Source organism: Melospiza melodia, chromosome 14 (genome assembly GCF_035770615.1).
Source record: "Melospiza melodia melodia isolate bMelMel2 chromosome 14, bMelMel2.pri, whole genome shotgun sequence".
Lineage (NCBI taxonomy): Eukaryota > Metazoa > Chordata > Aves > Passeriformes > Passerellidae > Melospiza > Melospiza melodia.
Genome location: NC_086207.1, coordinates 17,370,822 through 17,387,687, shown reverse-complemented (window position 1 = coordinate 17,387,687; position 16,866 = coordinate 17,370,822). Strand labels below are relative to the sequence as shown.

The 16,866-nt window shown below is 62.9% G+C and overlaps 2 protein-coding genes across 3 annotated transcripts; one reads left to right on the top strand and one right to left on the bottom strand.

Moving 5' to 3' along the window:
* Nucleotides 1–301: 301 nt before the first annotated feature.
* GPRIN1 (G protein regulated inducer of neurite outgrowth 1) lies at nucleotides 302–5,386 on the top strand. 2 transcript variants are annotated; one of them, XM_063168973.1, is made up of 3 exons: nucleotides 302–514; nucleotides 1,925–2,018; nucleotides 2,205–5,386. In XM_063168973.1, exon 3 carries the CDS (start codon nucleotides 2,245–2,247, stop codon nucleotides 3,634–3,636), a length of 1,392 nt encoding a protein of 463 aa, XP_063025043.1. In that variant the 5' UTR covers nucleotides 302–514; nucleotides 1,925–2,018; nucleotides 2,205–2,244; the 3' UTR covers nucleotides 3,637–5,386. The 2 variants fall into 2 exon arrangements, with proteins under 2 accessions (XP_063025043.1, XP_063025044.1); XM_063168974.1 differs by lacking the exon at nucleotides 302–514 and adding an exon at nucleotides 916–999.
* Nucleotides 5,387–5,625: 239 nt separating this feature from the next.
* CDHR2 (cadherin related family member 2) lies at nucleotides 5,626–15,692 on the bottom strand. Its single transcript, XM_063168972.1, has 32 exons — nucleotides 15,517–15,692; nucleotides 15,046–15,104; nucleotides 14,663–14,728; nucleotides 14,444–14,583; nucleotides 14,026–14,079; nucleotides 13,751–13,840; nucleotides 13,183–13,272; nucleotides 12,754–12,876; nucleotides 12,528–12,671; nucleotides 12,310–12,385; nucleotides 12,004–12,110; nucleotides 11,694–11,924; nucleotides 11,447–11,602; nucleotides 11,056–11,223; nucleotides 10,726–10,787; nucleotides 10,405–10,645; nucleotides 10,068–10,304; nucleotides 9,720–9,789; nucleotides 9,018–9,632; nucleotides 8,557–8,628; nucleotides 8,236–8,285; nucleotides 7,969–8,120; nucleotides 7,678–7,780; nucleotides 7,510–7,598; nucleotides 7,237–7,311; nucleotides 7,072–7,149; nucleotides 6,932–6,992; nucleotides 6,701–6,825; nucleotides 6,387–6,500; nucleotides 6,198–6,275; nucleotides 6,034–6,094; nucleotides 5,626–5,841 (listed from the first exon to the last, which is right to left on the bottom strand). Exons 1-32 carry the CDS (start codon nucleotides 15,606–15,608, stop codon nucleotides 5,722–5,724), a joined length of 3,999 nt encoding a protein of 1,332 aa, XP_063025042.1. The 5' UTR covers nucleotides 15,609–15,692; the 3' UTR covers nucleotides 5,626–5,721.
* Between the last annotated feature and the right edge of the window lie 1,174 nt (nucleotides 15,693–16,866).

The following is a 16,866-nucleotide window of genomic DNA, read 5'->3' as shown; positions in this document are numbered from 1 at the left end:
TCCCATGGAACCAGCCTTACCCCATAGATCTATAGGGCTGGGGGACCGGTGCTAACGTTATCTCCAAGATGGGGACACCTGCCTAACCTTAGCACCCACCCCTCCGGACCCTATAGATCGACAGCTGCTGTCTCTGAGCTGACATCTCTGGGTCGGGGAGGGGAGCCTGGTCCCATAGGGCGCTGAGGGGCAGTTTGGGGGTCATGCTGGAGGTTTTGGGGGGGATGCAGGGATGCAGGTGAGGCGAGCAGGCCGCCTTCCCCCCCGCAGCGCGAGCGGGAGTGCGTGGGAAGGAGTTAGACAAAGCCCGAGCCCGGGAGCAGAGGCAAGCGCTGCCGGGAGCTAGACGGGGCCGTTCTCCCCTCCCCGTCCTCCCCCACCCTCGGGCGAGGGGTACTCGGGAGCCCATCTCCATCCCGCCACGCTGGCACACTGTCCCGGTCCCTCGGGCTGACCGGGGCGCAGCCGCGGCCCCGGGAATGCCCGGGAGGGAAGCGGCCGCCTCCATCACCAGGTAGGAGCGGGACCGGGCTCTGCGCTGCTGTCACCCGCACCCACGGGACGTGCGCTGAGGTTTGGGATCCCCTGACTCTGACGGTGCCGGTTGTGTGTCCTGCTGTGCCCGAGCGCACCGGGAGAGCCGGGATGCTCGTCCCCGGGGCACACGGCGCGGGGATGCTTTGGGTACCGGGGGCCTCTGGGACCACGGGGGACTCCCGGGGCGGGCCGCTGTGGTGACAGCGGTGACAGCGGGGGACATGCGGAGCGCCAGAACCCCCTCTCCCCACGCGGAGCCGGCTGTCCCTCGCCTCCCCGCTGCTGCTGGGGGTGCCGGGGCGGGCGGCAGCCGGGGGGAGCGGCCCGGGGCACGGTACCGCCCCCGCCGCCACCGCCCTACGCATGCTCGCCGCCGCTGCCGCCGCCGCGCCGCGCCGAGCCGAGCGGGACGGGGCCGGACGGGACGGGACAGGACGGCACCGGGCGGAGGATCCGCCGCAGGTACCGGCGGCCCCGGGGCGCACGTGGCGGGACCGGGCCGGGCGCTGCCGTCGCCCGCTCCGTACCGGCACCCCCGGGGCGGGGGGGTTGGGGGTGGTCTGCAGCCCCGGGACGGGCGGCGGGGGCGGGTCGGCCTCCCCCGGCCGGGGCTGCCGCGGGGCCGGCTTTGTCCGGGGCTCGGCCGGGGAACGGGGGCCGGGGCGTGCACACACACGCGTGTCCGTGCGTGCGGGTGTGCCCGTGGCCATGTGCTGGCGTGTGCGTGCCCGTGCGTGTGCACACGCGTGTGCCGGGACTCGCAGCTCCTTGGCGGAGCATCGGTACCGGGCACGGCACTGATCCCGCGGGGTCGGGGCGCTGTCGGGGCAGGTCGGGCGGCGCGGCCCTCCGGGGATCGGGGCGCTCCGTGGGAACCCACAGACGGGGCGGGCATCATCGCCTCCGGGCTCAGCCCTGCTGGGGGACAGCGGTGACCGCCTGGTCCCCGCTCCTGTCGCCTCCCTTTGGGGGAACTCGCTCGGCTCCAGCTGTGTCCGCTCGGCTCTGCCTTTTTCGGGACCCACGGGTGGCCGTGTCCGGGGGCATGGAGTGCCCCACGCCTGCGGGACCCATGTGCTCCCAGCTCTGCAGGGACTCCCTGGCATTGCCAGAGCTCCCGGAATGTTTGGGGCTTCCTGCTCTGTTTCTGCCCCATGGGGCTGGGAAGGGTTTGGGGACAGCCAGGTGACACTGGACCGCGTTCCCCTCATGTGGAGAGGGAAGGGCTTGGGCTCCTGCCCTTCTCTTCAGCCTCCCTTGGACCCCAGGCCCAGCTTGCTCTCACCCCTCACTGCCCCCAGCTTCCCACTGACGGGAGGGGGCTGCCGAGCCCCCGGTTCTCAGCCTGGTGCCCGGGACCGTTCTGCAGCTCACACTCTCTCTGCAGGGGTGCCTGCACCGCGTCTCCCGCTGCAGCAGCCCCAGCAGCGCCTGGATCCCGCTCCCGGTCCTGCTGCGCCGGGAGGAGGCTGACTTCTACGGTAAGCAGCCGACACTGCTCCTCCCTTCCGTGTGCCACCACACAGGCTGTGCCAGGGACAGCCAGTGCTCCAGGTGGCCACCCAACCTGTTGTCAGGGGTGGCATGGAGAAAGGCAGCGGGCAGCTGAGGTGTGATGGGGATCCGTGTGCTGCTCGCTCCTCACTGCCCCATCCTCTCTCTTGCAGACCCGTGGCGGGACTAGCATGGGAGAAGCCTTCCCTGGGCATGGGCAGCGCTAAGGAGCCCGAGGGGCTGCAGGTGCTGAGCTGCCAGGCTGGGGCTGAGGACGCCTGCGAGCCCAGTGCCAGCTCCCCGGGCTGCCCCGTGGCAGGCGAGTGCCTGCCCGGCTCCGGCTGTGCCGCGGGAGCCCGTGCCATGAGGACCTGCTGTGTGCCCGAGGCAGAGTCTCAGGGCACCAAGGCCAACTCAGTGGCAGAGAAGAAGGTGCCATCACCAGCAGGACCAGCTCCTGGCACAGTTCTCCAGGACAGCAGCACAGAGCAGAGTGTGGCAGCAGCAACAGGGAGCTGCGGAGGACCGAGTGGTGCTGCCTCTGCCTGTGGTGCCACAGGGATGGGGGTCCCCAACACCCAGAAGGAGGATGCAGCAGCCCCCACTTCCCCTGTTTCTGATCCCTGCCTCCAGGCAACCAGCAAGGACATGGGGAGCACGGCAGCTCTTGCCAAACATGTGGCGTTCGTGGAGCCTACTGCAAGCACCGGGACAGCTGAGCCTCCAAGCCAGGAGCAGCCCCAGGACAGCAAAGGGACATCCCTGGGTGCTGCTCCCCAGACAAAGAGCAGTGAGGCTCCCAAGCACCCCCAGGGATGCACAGCAGACCCCCCCAGCACCAGCACCGCGGGCACTGGGGGTCGGAGTGAGGCAGGACCAAGCTCCACTGCTCTGGGCCAGGGCAAAGCTGAGGGGAGCTCAGTCCAGGGTGGGGGTGCTGGGAGCAGCCAGCAGCCCCACACGGCCAAGCAGCTCTGTGAATCCTACTCCTTTGAAGTGACCCCGCCCCAGGACACTGGGACACAAGACATGGGGACGCAAGTGGACAACCGTGTGTCCTTGGTGTCGGTGGCCTTAAGCCCCATGAGCCCCCCGTGTGGGGCTGCTGCCTTCACCTTCCCCAAGAGAGAGGCAGCCTCTGCAGCCCCGCGCCTGGAGCCCTCCAAGAAGGACGCGGAGATGCAGGTGTCCATGCCTGTGGAGACCCGCTCAGTGGCCACGGGGCCCATGACACCGGTGGCCAAGTCCCCGCAGACCTCGTACCCCGAGGTGCAGGTGAAGGGGACGGTGCCGGAGGTGGTGGAGGAGGAGCCTCCGGAGCCCATCCGGGAGGTGAGCTGGGATGAGAAGGGGATGACGTGGGAGGTGTACGGGGCCTCCATGGAGGTGGAGGTCCTGGGCATGGCCATCCAGAAGCACCTGGAGAAGCAGATCGAGGAGCACGGGCGGCAGGGGGTGGTGACCCCGCAGGCCACCCGCACCGGCTCCGTCAAGGGCGGGCCCCGCCAGGGCGAGCCCAAGCGGCCGCCCAGCGTCTTTCGGGCTCTGCTGCAGAACGTCCGGCGGCCCCGGTGCTGCTCCCGTGCCGGCCCTGCCATGGAGTGAGCTGCTGCCCGTGCTGGCAGGGTGGGGGTGCCTCGGGGCTTCTCCAAACTGGGGATGGGTCCCTGCCCTGGCGTCCTGAGACAGCCGGTGCCAGTGTGCAGGGCTGTGCTGGTGATGGAGCATTGCACACTGGGACAGGGTATCTCCTTTGCTGGGGTCTTCCCTGTCGGCCTGGGGTTCCCCCGTGAGTGTAGCCCCGTGGAGGTGCCCTGGGACATGAGACTGGTGCCCTGTCTTTGTGCTTGGTGGCTTTTTTCAGCACGAGGAAGCGCGTGGCTCCTTCCAGATGGAGGCAGCTGCTCCTGTGCGTCTCCTGCCCGTGGCACAGGTCTGAAGATGGCTCAGGGTGCGTGCTGCTGGCTGCCCTGAACTCTGGCACCCCAAGCAGCAGCATCACTTCCCATGCTGGAGAGACACTGGTGCATCACCCTGCCATTGCTTTGCCTGTCCAGGGCTTGGCCACCCTCCAACCAGCCCGTGCCTGGGTCCCCACAGCCACCCATGGCAATCCCCCAGCTTCCCTGTTCTCTCTGCCCCACTGCCATGTTGTGGGTGCCCTGGAGCTGGGAGGATGTGGCCACACAGGGCACCAGGACAGATCTCAAATCTGAGAGAGACAGAGGCCGACCCCGTGTGTGATGGAGAGCTGCTCGTGCCTGTCACCGTGGCTGGAGGTGCTTGGGGAGTCTGTCCCCATGGCCCCCAGCCCCACCTGCCTGCGAGCAGCACATCCTGACCACGGCTGGTGGTGGACATGGAGCCTGCCCTGCTTCCAGGCCTGTCCAGCTGCCCCAGTGGTGCTGGAAAGGCCCCCTGTGCTGGGGACACGGGGACATGTCCTGCTGGGCCCGCTGGCTTCTCCTCTTCGATGGCAGCTGGGACACGGTGACTGCAAACGCTGCCACTTTTTACAGCTGGGGTTTTACAGGGTGGGGGGGGGGGGAGCTTTTATTGAACTGTGTTTGCATTTTTGGAGCTTTTTAAGAGACACTTTCAGCCATGAGCATCCTGCCTGGAGCCACCTCCCCCGTGGTGGCCTGTGGGGCTGAGACCATCTTTCCAAACACTCTTCCTACGTGGCCTGTGCTCTGCTAGGCTGGAGAGCATTGGGAGTGAGGGGTCAGTCTGCAGGGGGGTGAATATCCCTGTGGTTGGGCTGACATCCCTGTGGCTGGCAGCACCTCAGTGTCCTGCCTAAATGTGGATCTTGGTCCCCCCAGCCTGGCCTCATACAAAGGACCAGCCCCACAGTGCCACAGCAAGGGGGGCCCAGGCCATGTCCAGCACCTGATGGGCAGGAGGCTGCAGACCAGGGGTGCTTGGAGAGCTGCACCATCCCCTCTGGGCAGAAGTGCAGGAGGTGCCAGAGTCACCACTGCGGCCGTTTTCCCTTGTTAAGGTAAATTCTTGCCCACCTAAACCCACACTGTACATCCTGGGCTTGTTTTGTCCCTGTGGGGCTGCAAAGGGCTTGCTGAAGTGCCAGCTGGCAGCCAGGGCCGTGGCAAGTGCCCGCTCAGTGCCGTGGCACTCGCTGGGACCTGGCTCTGCTCAGTGCCTTGGGCTGTGGGACCGGTGCCACGGCCGTGCCAGGGAGAGCAGGAGCCCTGGGGCATCCCCTTGCCACCCTGCCCCAGGCTGTGCTCCCCTCCAGCCCTGCACTGCCAAGCTCTGGCACACCAGCGCTGCAGCTTCATCACCCATTTTCTCCTTTCTTCCTCTTCATTTCTTTTGGGGGTGGGGCGGGGGGAGGAAGGGGCGGGAGGATCAGTCTGTCAATGTGGATGTTGGGTAATAAAACCTTGCACAAACCTCTTGGGGGCTGCCTGCACCTCCCTCTCCCGGGGCAGAGAGGGTCCTGGGGACAAGGAGCCCAGCTGAGCCCCACAGTGGCACCTCCCCTCTGGCACCAGCTGGCCCAAAAGCAGCACTTCATGCTGGGAGAGATGACCCCAGGCACATGGGCTGATGACCACAGGACGCTGTGACCCCCGTGGAACAGTTTTATTGCCAGACACCGAACATATCAACACTGGAGCAGCTGCCTGAGTCCTGCTCTGGCCCTGCTGCGCCCTGTGAGCCCGCTCACAAGTCCGTGGTGGTGAAGGTGGTGTTGAGGTATGCTGTTCTGGTGGGCTCCTTCATGTTCAGGGCAGCCACCAGCACCTCCTTGTCAGTGGGGTCTGTTGGCTGCATTTTGACCTGCTGCAGGAGGAGAGTGTGGTCAGAAGGGATGGGGACAGAGATGGAGGGCAGGGACACCTGTCCTTCCTTTCCCCTCTTGAGGGGTGCAGAGTAAAGGACATAAGGGGTCCATGAGGCCCTGGGGACAATAGCAGAGAGAAGAAGATGCAGGGTTCTCTGGCAGGACTCTCAGGACTCTCTCTGCACACTTACCTCGACCTCAAAGTTGTCATCTGCTGGTGCATTTACTGTATTTTCATCCAGGGAATTCATGCTGTGGAGAATGGAGGGTGGGAGATAAAAATGGACCCAGGCAATGGAGAAGTGAGGTATGAGGTGACAGCCTGTGGCCTTTGGGACCTGCCCACAGAGCTCACCTGGTCACAGAGATGGAGTCCTCGTGGAAGCCCAGGTCATGGGAGGGATCCAGCGGGCGGTTCAGCATGGGGTTGGCCCTGGTCAGGGATGGGTGGCCAGGTAAGTGCTGCCCCTTGGGGCACTGCAGCCCCTGGATGTGGGGACAAGCCTGGTGTCTCCCCTCCTGCTGCAGGGAGCCCCTCACTCACCCCTCAGCGTTGTACTGGTTGGTCCCAGGGATGCCAGCTCCCTGCTGTGCTGTTGCAGGGTTGAATGTTGTGGCCACCTTCAGAGCCTTCATGGCATTCAGCTTCCTCTTGTAGCTGCAGAGCCCAGGGATGGGGTGGGTGAGAGGGGCAGGGAGGAGCTGGGCTGTGGGATGGGGTGGGTGAGAGGGGCAGGGAGGAGCTGGGCTGTGGGATGGGGTGGGCTGAAGCAGGTTGGAGGATGGGGATGGGGATGGGGGTGCTGGTGAGGATGCAGGTGGTGGGGGTGGTAGGAGGGGGTGCAGGCAGTGAAGTACCTCCTGGTGGTGAGCACCAAAACCAGGGTCATGATGAGTATGAAGATGAGCAGGAATGCTGCCAACCCTGCGATAATGCCAATCAGCTCCACCTCCTTGGTGGGCTTTGTCACCTCCCCGGGGCCCTGGCACAGAGCAGGGTTAGGGCACAGTTCCAGCCAGGGGAACCCCCCAGCCAGCCCCAGAGGGGTTGCTGCCCTCTCCCCCTGCCCCTTGCCTGGCCCCACTCACAATGACAGCCAGGCCCAGCTTCACCAGCTCAGCCAAGCCCACCGGGTCGGACTGGATGAGTCTGCCAAGGAAAGCAGAGGTGTGAGCAGCTGGGCTGGTGCCAGCACGAGGCAGTGCCCGTGCACAGCCCCAGCACTCACGTGATCAGGTCATTGACATCCAGGGCAGTGCCATTGCTGTACACAAAGTAGGCCTCCATCACCGACTTGGCATCCACGCTGCAGAGCCACAGAGATGGGGGCAGTGAGGTGCTGGGGTGACACCCCTGATGCCACCACCGTGTCCCCTTCCCCACCAGCACTCACTGGGTGTCACGGGTGTCCTCCATGCCTCGGATGGCCACCACGTAGACTGCTGCCTTGGTCACAGTGGTCAGGGCCCTAGGAACAAGAGACGGGGGGGAAGCTGGGCTGGACATCCTGCTGTTCTGCTCACGGGCACAGGAAGCAGACTGACCCCCTGAAGCCCCCTCCTCTGGTGGGGACCTGCCTGGCCCACCCTGTTCACAGTCCATGAAGCTGAGAGATCACATTGGTGGGTCCATCCATGCACCCCCAGCCCAGCCCAGCACCCCTTACAATTTAATATTTTCGGAGTTACTCTGGACTTCTTCCACCGTCGTCAGGAACTGGAGCCGAATGCGGTAGCTCTGATCCACCGTGAAGATCTGTGTGTGGGGACCAGGGGTGAGCACAGCTGGCCTGCGTGGGTGGTGTGCTGGGACAGGGCTTGGGGCTGACACTCACACTCAGCACGGTCTGGGCTCTGTGCACTGGTTCCTCACCATCCTTAGCCTCCACCGTCACCTTGTACTGCCCCTTCAGAGATTCATCAAGGTTGCTGGCCACTCTGTGAGGACAGGGACACCAGTGATCCCACTGCGCTGTGCCCTGCCCTCCCTCAAGCCCCATCCTGCCTCCATGCCTAGGCAGGACTCCAGAAAGGCTTTGTCCCCTTTGCAGCCCGTGCTGGCCCTGCAGCAGGCAGGAGCTGAGCTGCATCCCCTCTCCCAGCCCGGCCCAGCCCCAGGGGCTCACCGGATACTCCCGACGTAGGCGCCCTCGTCAGGTGTTGTGGACACCCCAAAGAGGTTCTCGAAGGGCCGACTGCTCCCGCTGTCCTCCACAAGCACCACACTGACGATGGAGAAGGTGATGGTTCCCCCCAGCCCTGTGTCAGCATCTGTGGCCTGCAGGGACAGAGCATGGCAGGAGCATGGGTGGGAATGGCCCCGGCCTGCCCACGGTGGGGACAAGTGAGCAAGGCTCCACAGACCGACAGATACAGGTAGGGCAGCTCCTCACCTTCACAGTGGCCACTTGCAGTTCCACAGGAGAGATTTCGGGGACGACCACTGCCAGGAACAGACAGATGGATGGTGCAGTCATGCTGGTGAGCAGCCAGACTTGCTGCAGACCCCACGCCCACACAGCCCCAGGGTTCCAAGCACCCCCTGCTGCCCTTGGCCCCACAGCCTCCATGGAAAGCACTGAGTAACCCCAGCCTGGCCCCTGCACTGCTCAGCCCTGCCGGGCTTGGGGAAGATCCTCGCTGCTGGTGAATGTGGCAGGGCATGTGTGGGTGCAGCGAGGAGCCCACGAGATGTGCCAACCCCAGCTGCTCACCAAAAGTCTCTGAGATGGGCTTGAAGACTGGCGCGTTGTCATTCACATCAGTAATGATGATCCTCAGGGTTTCTGCAAATGCCCCAAAAGCAGAGCTCTGATCACCAACACAGCAGCCCTGCAGCACCGTCCTCTGCTTCCTGTGGGAGCTCTGTTCTCCCAAAAAGCTCAGGTCAAGAGAACTGGGGACACCCTCCCTCTGTAGCGAAACCACCCAGCTCCCAGCTTCTTGTGGGAGGTGGGAGAGGCAGTCCCAGCACCTGCCCTGCCCATGGTGGGGAAGAGGGGGCATTGGGGCCGTGCCACCCAGCACCTGCCCTGCCCATGGTGGGGAAGAGGGGCACTGGGGCCGTGCCACCCAGCACCTGCCCTGCCCATGGTGGGGAAGAGGGGGCATTGGGGCCGTGCCACCCAGCACCTGCCCTGCCCATGGTGGGGAAGAGGGGGCACTGGGGCCGTACCGTTCTGGCTGTAGCGGTTTCCTTTCTCAGTGTACAGATCCTCCACCCTCAGTGTGAGCAGGACCCTGTCACACACCTCGTAGTCGATGTCTGAGCTGTTCACCAGCACTGAGCCATTGGGTGCCAGCAGGAACCAGTCCCTGCACACATCCCCAGCACTTCTCTCCCCCTTGAAGCAGTGAACTTCCTGCTCCTCAAAGAGCAGTGAGTTATTGGTGTCAGGGTCGAAGGCGTTCAGTGTGTGGATCAGGCCCTGCTGTGTCCCGTTCTCAGCCACTGACACGTCCTGCAGCGAGCCTGGCTGGATGGTGGGGGGCTCGTCGTTGACATCGAGGATGTGGACTGTCACTGAGACGCTGGCCCCGTCCCCGGCGTTGTCTGCAGCCGTGTTCTCTGCCAGCACCGTCAGGGTGAAGAACTTCTGATCCAGCGTGTCGTAGTCCAGGAATATCTCGGGGTCTACAGACAGCTGCCCACTGTAGTTCCCTGGCCCCAGGCGGGTTGAGCGGATCAAGAAGTTGCTGGAGCCAGAGTCTCTTTCAAGCCGGAATGAAATGCGGGAATTGATCTCCGTCCTGTCGGCATCTGTGGCATTCACCTCACCCACAAAGGACCCTGCAGGTGGAGACAGACACTGAGCGGGCAGTGGGCACTGACTCAGGGCCACTGCTGGTCCCACAAACCTGGCCATGCAACTTCTACCTGGAGACTCTTCAAAGACGGAGAACTCATAGGACTGGTTGAGGAACACGGGAATGTTGTCATTCAGGTCCTGCAGAAGACAAAGCCCATGGCTGTAGCCCTTCCAGGAAACAGGATTCCCCGCAGCCAGCTGGGGACAGGAGTGTGGGCACCTGCCTGCCCACAGGCAGGAGCTACACAAGCCCTCTCCTGCCTCCCTGCATCAACTATTCACTCTGCCCCCACAGAAAGCCTGGAGACACGGCGCCTCTGCCACAGCCAAGGATTCCACAGCCCTGCCCTGCCCATCCATCCCAGCTCCAAGCCCCAGCCTGCCCCAGCATGTCCCTGCTTGTGCCCAGGGCTCACCCCCACGGTGATGGTGACGTTCACCGTGGTGTTCAGCGGTGGCTCGCCGTGGTCATACACCATCACTGTCACCACCATCTGTCCATGCTCATCCTCCAAGGCTTCACGGTCCAGTGGCTCTGTGCTGTGCATCTCACCTGTGTCTCTATTGATGGTAAAGTTGTTGCTGAACAGTCCTGGCAAGATCATGAAGCCCAATTTGCTGTTGGGGCTGTCAGGCATGTCGTTGTCGATGGCCTGAAAAGGTCAGCGTTTAGAACAGGGCTGTGGGTCACCTTGGGGACAGTCTCTCCCCTCTGAGAGCCCTGCCAACCCTCCCACCTCTGCTGGCACATACCTGGATCTGAGTGCTAACATTCTGCCCCTCTTCTGCCGAGATGAAGTAGGAGCCAATGACGATGGGTGCCATGTCGTTGGCATCCAGCACGGTGATCTCCAGCACCGTAGTGCCCACCAGGCCGCCCCCGTCCCTGGCCTGCAGGTTGGCGTAGTAGATGGAGCGAGTCTCCCTGTCCAGCAAGCTCCCATTGTGCACCAGCAGGGCCCCGCTTGTGGCGTTCACCATGAAGACATTGTGGCTGTGGCACACACAGAGCCCTCAGTGGAGCCCACCCTCCAGGGTGATGCCCTGGTTGTGGCTGGCTCTGCCCCTACGTACATGTTCTCTGGGAGCAGCTGGTAGGTGATCTGGCCCAGGACACCGCTGTCTGGATCATAGGCCTGAAAGACAGAAGGAACCATCTGGTCAGTCTGTTTCAGCCCTCAGAGCAGTGATGAGTGTGGGGCAGTGGCTGTTGGCAGTGAGCACCCCAAAAATGTGGTGCTGATGGGCAAGGGGTGCCACCCTTGAGTACCCATTGGTCCTGAGTCTTTCCTGTGTGCATGGAGAGATCAGTGCCCTCAGCACAAGCTGTACTAGAAGTGCTAGGTGTGCCCAGGGCCCTGCTTGGGGACATTAGGTGTGCCCTCTCCCAGCTCAGGGCCTGACCGTGATGTTTGGGGAGATGACGGTGCCGTCGGGGCTGTTCTCCATCACGGACAGGCTGTAGGTGCTCCGGGGGAACTCAGGGATGTGGTCATTGCTGTCGATGAGCTCAATGGTCACGGTGGCCGTGGAGCAGCAGTCTGTAGGGTTCCCTGTGTCATTAGCAATGATCTGCAGGATTGAAAAGGGACTGTGTCTCACACGAGCCCCCAAACATTAGACAGACCTGTCACACTCCAGCCCAGCTCCCCTGCACCAAACAGACTGCCAGGGCAGAGCCCTGCTCTGCTTTACTCCTGAGCTCTGCAAGAGGAGGGTCATGTCCCCACTGTGCCCAGTGCAGGCAGGGAGCAGGAGCTGCCTCCACAGAGCAGGCCAGCCCTACAGGTCCCACCTGCACCACCATGACATGGCTTATCTCGTAGTCCACTAAGGATGAGTTTTGCACCAGGATCTGGACTTCCCCTGCACCCACAATCGTTGTGGGGAACACAGTGAAGGCGTTGGCATTCGGACTCTGCAGGCTCAGCTCAAAACTGCTGTTGATGCCCTGTCAGGGAGGGACAAGAGCCAGGGTGAGTGGTGCAGCAAGGACAGACACCAGCACCACAGCCCAGCACCATGGACAGGCTCCTTCCTACCTTATCTGGGTCGTAGGCAACAATGTTGAGGTTGGACACAGGCAGTCTGGTGGAGGAGTGCTCTATGATGCTGCCTATGAAGTTGTTCTGAGCACTGGCAGAGAAGTTGCAGCTGGACAGGGAGCAGTTGTAGAACTGGGGCTTGTTGTCATTGACATCTGTCACCAAGATTGTCACCAGGGTGCTGGCCTGGGCCCTCTTGCCGTAGATATCTGGGTGCTCCTCACGTGCCTGGGGAGGAGGGGAGAGCAGGTTGGAGGGGCCCAGGGAGAGGAAGAGGATGGGGTTCCCCTTGCTGTGTCCTACTCACCGTGACTTGCAGCAGCACTTCCTCACTGGGCAGCTGCTCACGGTCCAGGGGCTCACTCACAGTGATGGCACCCGTTGTATTGTTGATAACAAAAGGAACACTGGCATCTAGGACAAGGGGACGGCAGGAACCAGTGGCAGCCACTGGGAAAGGCAGGCCTGACCCTCCCTCTGCCAGCAGGTCAGGCTGGCAGAGCCTGGGTGCCCAGAACCAGTTTCCAGGGTACCCCTTGCTGCGTGACCACCCCTCCTGCTCATCCCACTGTGTCCTCATCCCCTGCCTGCCCCATTCTGCCCCATCACTCACTGGTGATGATGTAGGAGATGTTGTCATTCACCCCTGTGTCTTGGTCCATGGCGGTGACAGTCAGCACAACGGTGCCCTGTGGGGACATGACCATCAGGGAAGGACCTATGGCATCTCCAGCTGCCCACAGGCCTGCTGGCCCAGACACTTCAGGGCATAAGAGCCCCCAAGGAGGGCCAGGGGCAGGGACATGACACTGGGGCAGGCAGGCTCCTGACCAGGTCACAGTTCTCAGGCACAGAGCCCGAGTAGGGCTCATTGAGGAACCGTGGGTCCAGGTTGGGCACGTCTGTAATGGTCAGGGACAGGTAAGTAGAGCTACTCTGGACGGTCCAAACGTTGTGCAGCCATCCTCCACCATCCTGAGGAGCAGAGCAGAGCAGCTGTCAGTCACACAGCCCCCTTACCTGGCAGCCCTGCACCCCCAGCCTGGATGGTCCCCACCTGGGCGAGGATCTTGATCTGGTAGAAAGTGTTCTTGGCATAGTCCAGGGGACCATTGAGCACCAGACTCCCATTGTTCAGGATGTAGAAGAGCTGGAGATTGTTCACGTTGTCTGGGATCACCTGAGCAGGGGACATCAGCCTGTGTCACCAAGGCAGGGAGCAGAAGTGTTGCAGCAGAGATGGGGGCTCCATCCCCATCCTTCTGCCAGGCTTGGCCCATGGGGACCCCCAACATTTACACCCAACCACCTGGCTCATCCCCAGCCTGAAACTGAAATCACCTTCCACCCATTGCCCACAACCTCCCTGCACCCCCAGAGATATGAGTCTGCCCTGGCCGTGTCCCCCAGCACCTCAGCAGCACAGGGGTGGCCCAGGGGTGGGTTTGGCTGTGGTGTGACCCCCTCCACAGTGCTCTGTGCTCACCTCCTGGATTCTGTAGCTGACTTTGGAGGCGTTCCCGGTGTCGCTGTCGTTGGCAAACACGGTGTAGATGATGCTGTGCACAGTCGTGTTCTGGGCACACAGGGGGTGATGGTGACTGAGCAGGGGGTGGTGGTGACAGAGCAGGGAGTGATGCTGTGCCTGGACCCCGCCAGCCCTGCCCTGGCATGCTCAGGGCTGCGGGTACTGCCCGGTGCCATGGGATGAGCAGCTGCCCTTGCTCAGGCCGGGCAGGGCTGGACCCCCTCCCCACCCTCCCTGGGAGGGCACACCCACCCAGCCCCATCTACCCCTTGATCCGGTGTCACCGTGTCCTGGGCTGGCAGGCGGCTTGGGCACACCCTGAGCTCATTGCAAGGGCAGAGTCCCAGCCGTCTCAGGGTGACACACAGGAATTGCCCTGGTGACAGAGTGCTCCCCCACACCCAGACACATTGTCACCACACACCCAGGTGCGAGCTCACGCTGTTCCCAGCCCGTTGTTGTCCCACTGCTGGCACACCCATGCCCCAGGAGCCACCCAGCACCCCTGCCCTGCTGCTCGAGGTACCTCGGGGATATCAGCGTTATATGGCAGGTGCTGGAACACGGGGACGTTGTCATTGCGGTCCTCCACGATGATGGTGACTTTTTTGGAAACCTGCCAGGTGTCAGAGAGGGCACAAGGATGTGGGAGATGGTGGCCAGCAGAGCTGGGTGCAGTGCTGGCATGCTGTGCCCACCCTGGCTGGCCAGCCAGCATCACCCACCTGCTTCCAACTGCCCCCCCTTGCCCATGGGGGCTCCCTGCCCCCTGCAGCCCCCAGCCCTTGCCCCAGCACTCACCTCAGAGTTTACACCATCTGACACTTTGGCAGTGATGGTGAGCCTGGCCTGGAGCTGAGGGGACACAAGGCAGGACTTGGTCAGGGCCAAGGTGAAGCTCAATCCTCAGATGGCTGAGCCCCAGTCTCTGTGTAGGGCTGAACCCCAATCTCTGTGTAGGGCTGAACCCCAATCTCTGTGTAGTGCTGAGCCCCAATCTCTGTGTAGGGCTGAACCCCAATCTCTGTGTAGTGCTGAACCCCAATCTCTGTGTAGGGCTGAGCCCCAGTCTCTGTGTAGGGCTGAGCCCCAATCTCTGTGAGGGACAGCTTTCCCTCCTGGGGTTCTGGGGCCAGGGAGTGACCATGGGCTCTGCCCTCCATCCATACCCCCAGATTCCCACTCAGGCAGGGACTCTGACCCCATGCTCTGCCCTCACCTCACGGTCCAGGGAGTTCCTCAGTGTCACTCTGCCTGATTTGGAGTCCACAGAGAAGTAGAAGGCGTCTGTGCCTTCAATTTGGTAGGTGAGGGGGTCGTGGTCCAGGTCGTAAGCCTCCAGCTGGAAAGCAAACTGGCCTGGGGGCACAGGCAGTGTCAGAACCCCCCCAGTCACTGCTCTGACACCCCAGGCCCTTCTGGAGACCCCCCTACTCACGCAGCTCCAGGTCCTCAGGCACGTAGAAGAGGGTTGAATTGATGATGGGGACGGTGTTTCCTGAAACTACAGGGAAGAGGAGCTGAGCACCATCACCGTGCTGGGCACACCCACGCCTGGCAGCACCTCCTCAGCTCCAGCCTGAGCTCCCAGCTGTGCTTTGGGTCTCCATGGCAGGCAGGGGAACCCCTCGTGCCCATCCCACACCTGCAGCCCCCACGCTCTCCCTGCTGTCCAGCCCTGCCCTGCCCTGCATCTCCAGTGGGACAGGCAGCTGATTTGGGGTCACAGCTTCCCCCAGAGAATGGAGAAAGAGTATTGGGGGCTGAAAACAGCTCCAACACCTCCCACCCACCCATGGCAAACGCCAAGAGAGTCCTTACCTGTTGCCAGGAGGAAGGGGAGCAGCAGCCAAGAGCGCCATGCCATCCTGCCAGGATGCCTGTGGGCACACAGCAGGGAACAAGCACCTCAGAGGCTGAGGCTGCCCCCAAACCCCTCCTGGGCAGCAGCCAGCAGGGCAGGAGAGGGGCTGGTGGGGACAGTCCCCTCTGCTGAGCTGGGCTGGTGAGCAGACACCAGGCTCCACACTGATCTTCTGGCCATGGGCTCTCTGAGAACACGGCATGGGAGGGCAGGGGTGACCTCCAGGTGTACCTGGGGGTCCCCAAGAGCCTGTCCTGGGCATGGCTGGAGCTCCACAGCTTGTGCCCAACAGGGCCTCTCCAAGCAGAGCTTTGAATCCAACAGTAACCCATGGCATGAGCAGGGTTGTGGGCACCCCCACAGCTGGCAGACACCCCCCCTGCAGCAGGGTGCCCGTGGGGGCCGGGACAGGGGCTGCCATCCCTTACCTGTGGCTGTGTCCCTGGGGATGCTGCCTCTGCTCGCTCATCTTGACACTGCCAGACCTTTGCCTCCTGCAGTAAACATGTTCGTCAATCATTAACTGCAATTAAGGGGTGAGAAATCCCTCCCCCCTCTTCTGTATTTCATGTTCTCATCCCGCAGCTCCCACCCAGCTCATCTCCAGGCTCACTCCCCAAACCAAGGGCCCAGCTCTCCATGCCGGGTGCTGTCCCTCAGCATTCAGCCACCCATGGGACCCCAGCTCCCAGCAGGGGTGTGGAGCCTGCAGGGGTGCAGAGGGACCCCAAACCACCCCAGGAGACCAAAAGGGGGCTTAGGGAAATGCCCTGCTTCCCCTGGGCTGGGGACCCTGGGGTCCTACCAGGACAGGGGCTGGGCACCAGCCTGGTGGTGTGGCCACTGGGGCGGGTGCCTGGGGCCCTCTGCACCCCCTGCCACCCACTCCCCTCCCAGGAGCTTGGCCCAGTCTCCCTGACCTACTTCAGACCCGCGAGGACAAGGGTGGATTGTCCAGCTCTGCTGAGGCAGAAAAGGGCTGGGAGGTGGCGCTGGGGGGGCATGGCCAGCCTGTTGGACCCCCGCATCCCTGGCCCTGTTCCCTGGGGAACCCACAGGGCCTGGATACTGCAGGAACTCCGGAGCCTCTCCAGACACTCAGCCTGCTCTGAGGTTCCCATCTCACCCCACACCTGGGTCAGAGCACCCCCAGAGCAGGGGCTGCAGGGGACAGACTGTGAGCACCCCTTAGCAAAGCTCTCCTGAGCGGGTCCAGGGCCAGCCCAGCTCCTGCAAAGGCTGCTCCAGGACATCCTCACAGACACCCCATGAGCTGCCTGCGGTCACCCCCAGAGTCCCCCAGGGCTGTCCTGGGCTGCCTCCCCTGAGATTCCTGGGGCTGGTGCTGGACACTGTTCTGCAAACTGCCCCTTGCTGTCCTGTGGCACTTCCACACCTCCCAGGGCTGTCCTGAGGCATCCACAACTTCCTGAAAAGCGGCTGTAGCCAGGTGGGACTCGACCTCTTCCCTCTGGCAACCAGTGAAGGTTTAGGTTGAACATCAGGAAGAATTTCTTCACGGAAAGGTTTGTGAGGCACTGGAATGGGCTGCCCAGGGAGGTTGGTGGAGTCACCGTCCCTGGAGATGTTTAAGGCAAGACTGGATGTGGCACTTAGTTGGCATGGTGGTGTTGGGTCATAGGCTGGGCTGCATGATCTCAGAGCGCTGTTCCAGCCGAACTGATTCTGTGATTCTGTAATTCCGGTGACGGTCCCAGCGGGTGCGCTGCCGCTCGGAGCATTACGGCCGCGATCCCCCGGTGCATTTCTGCTGCGCC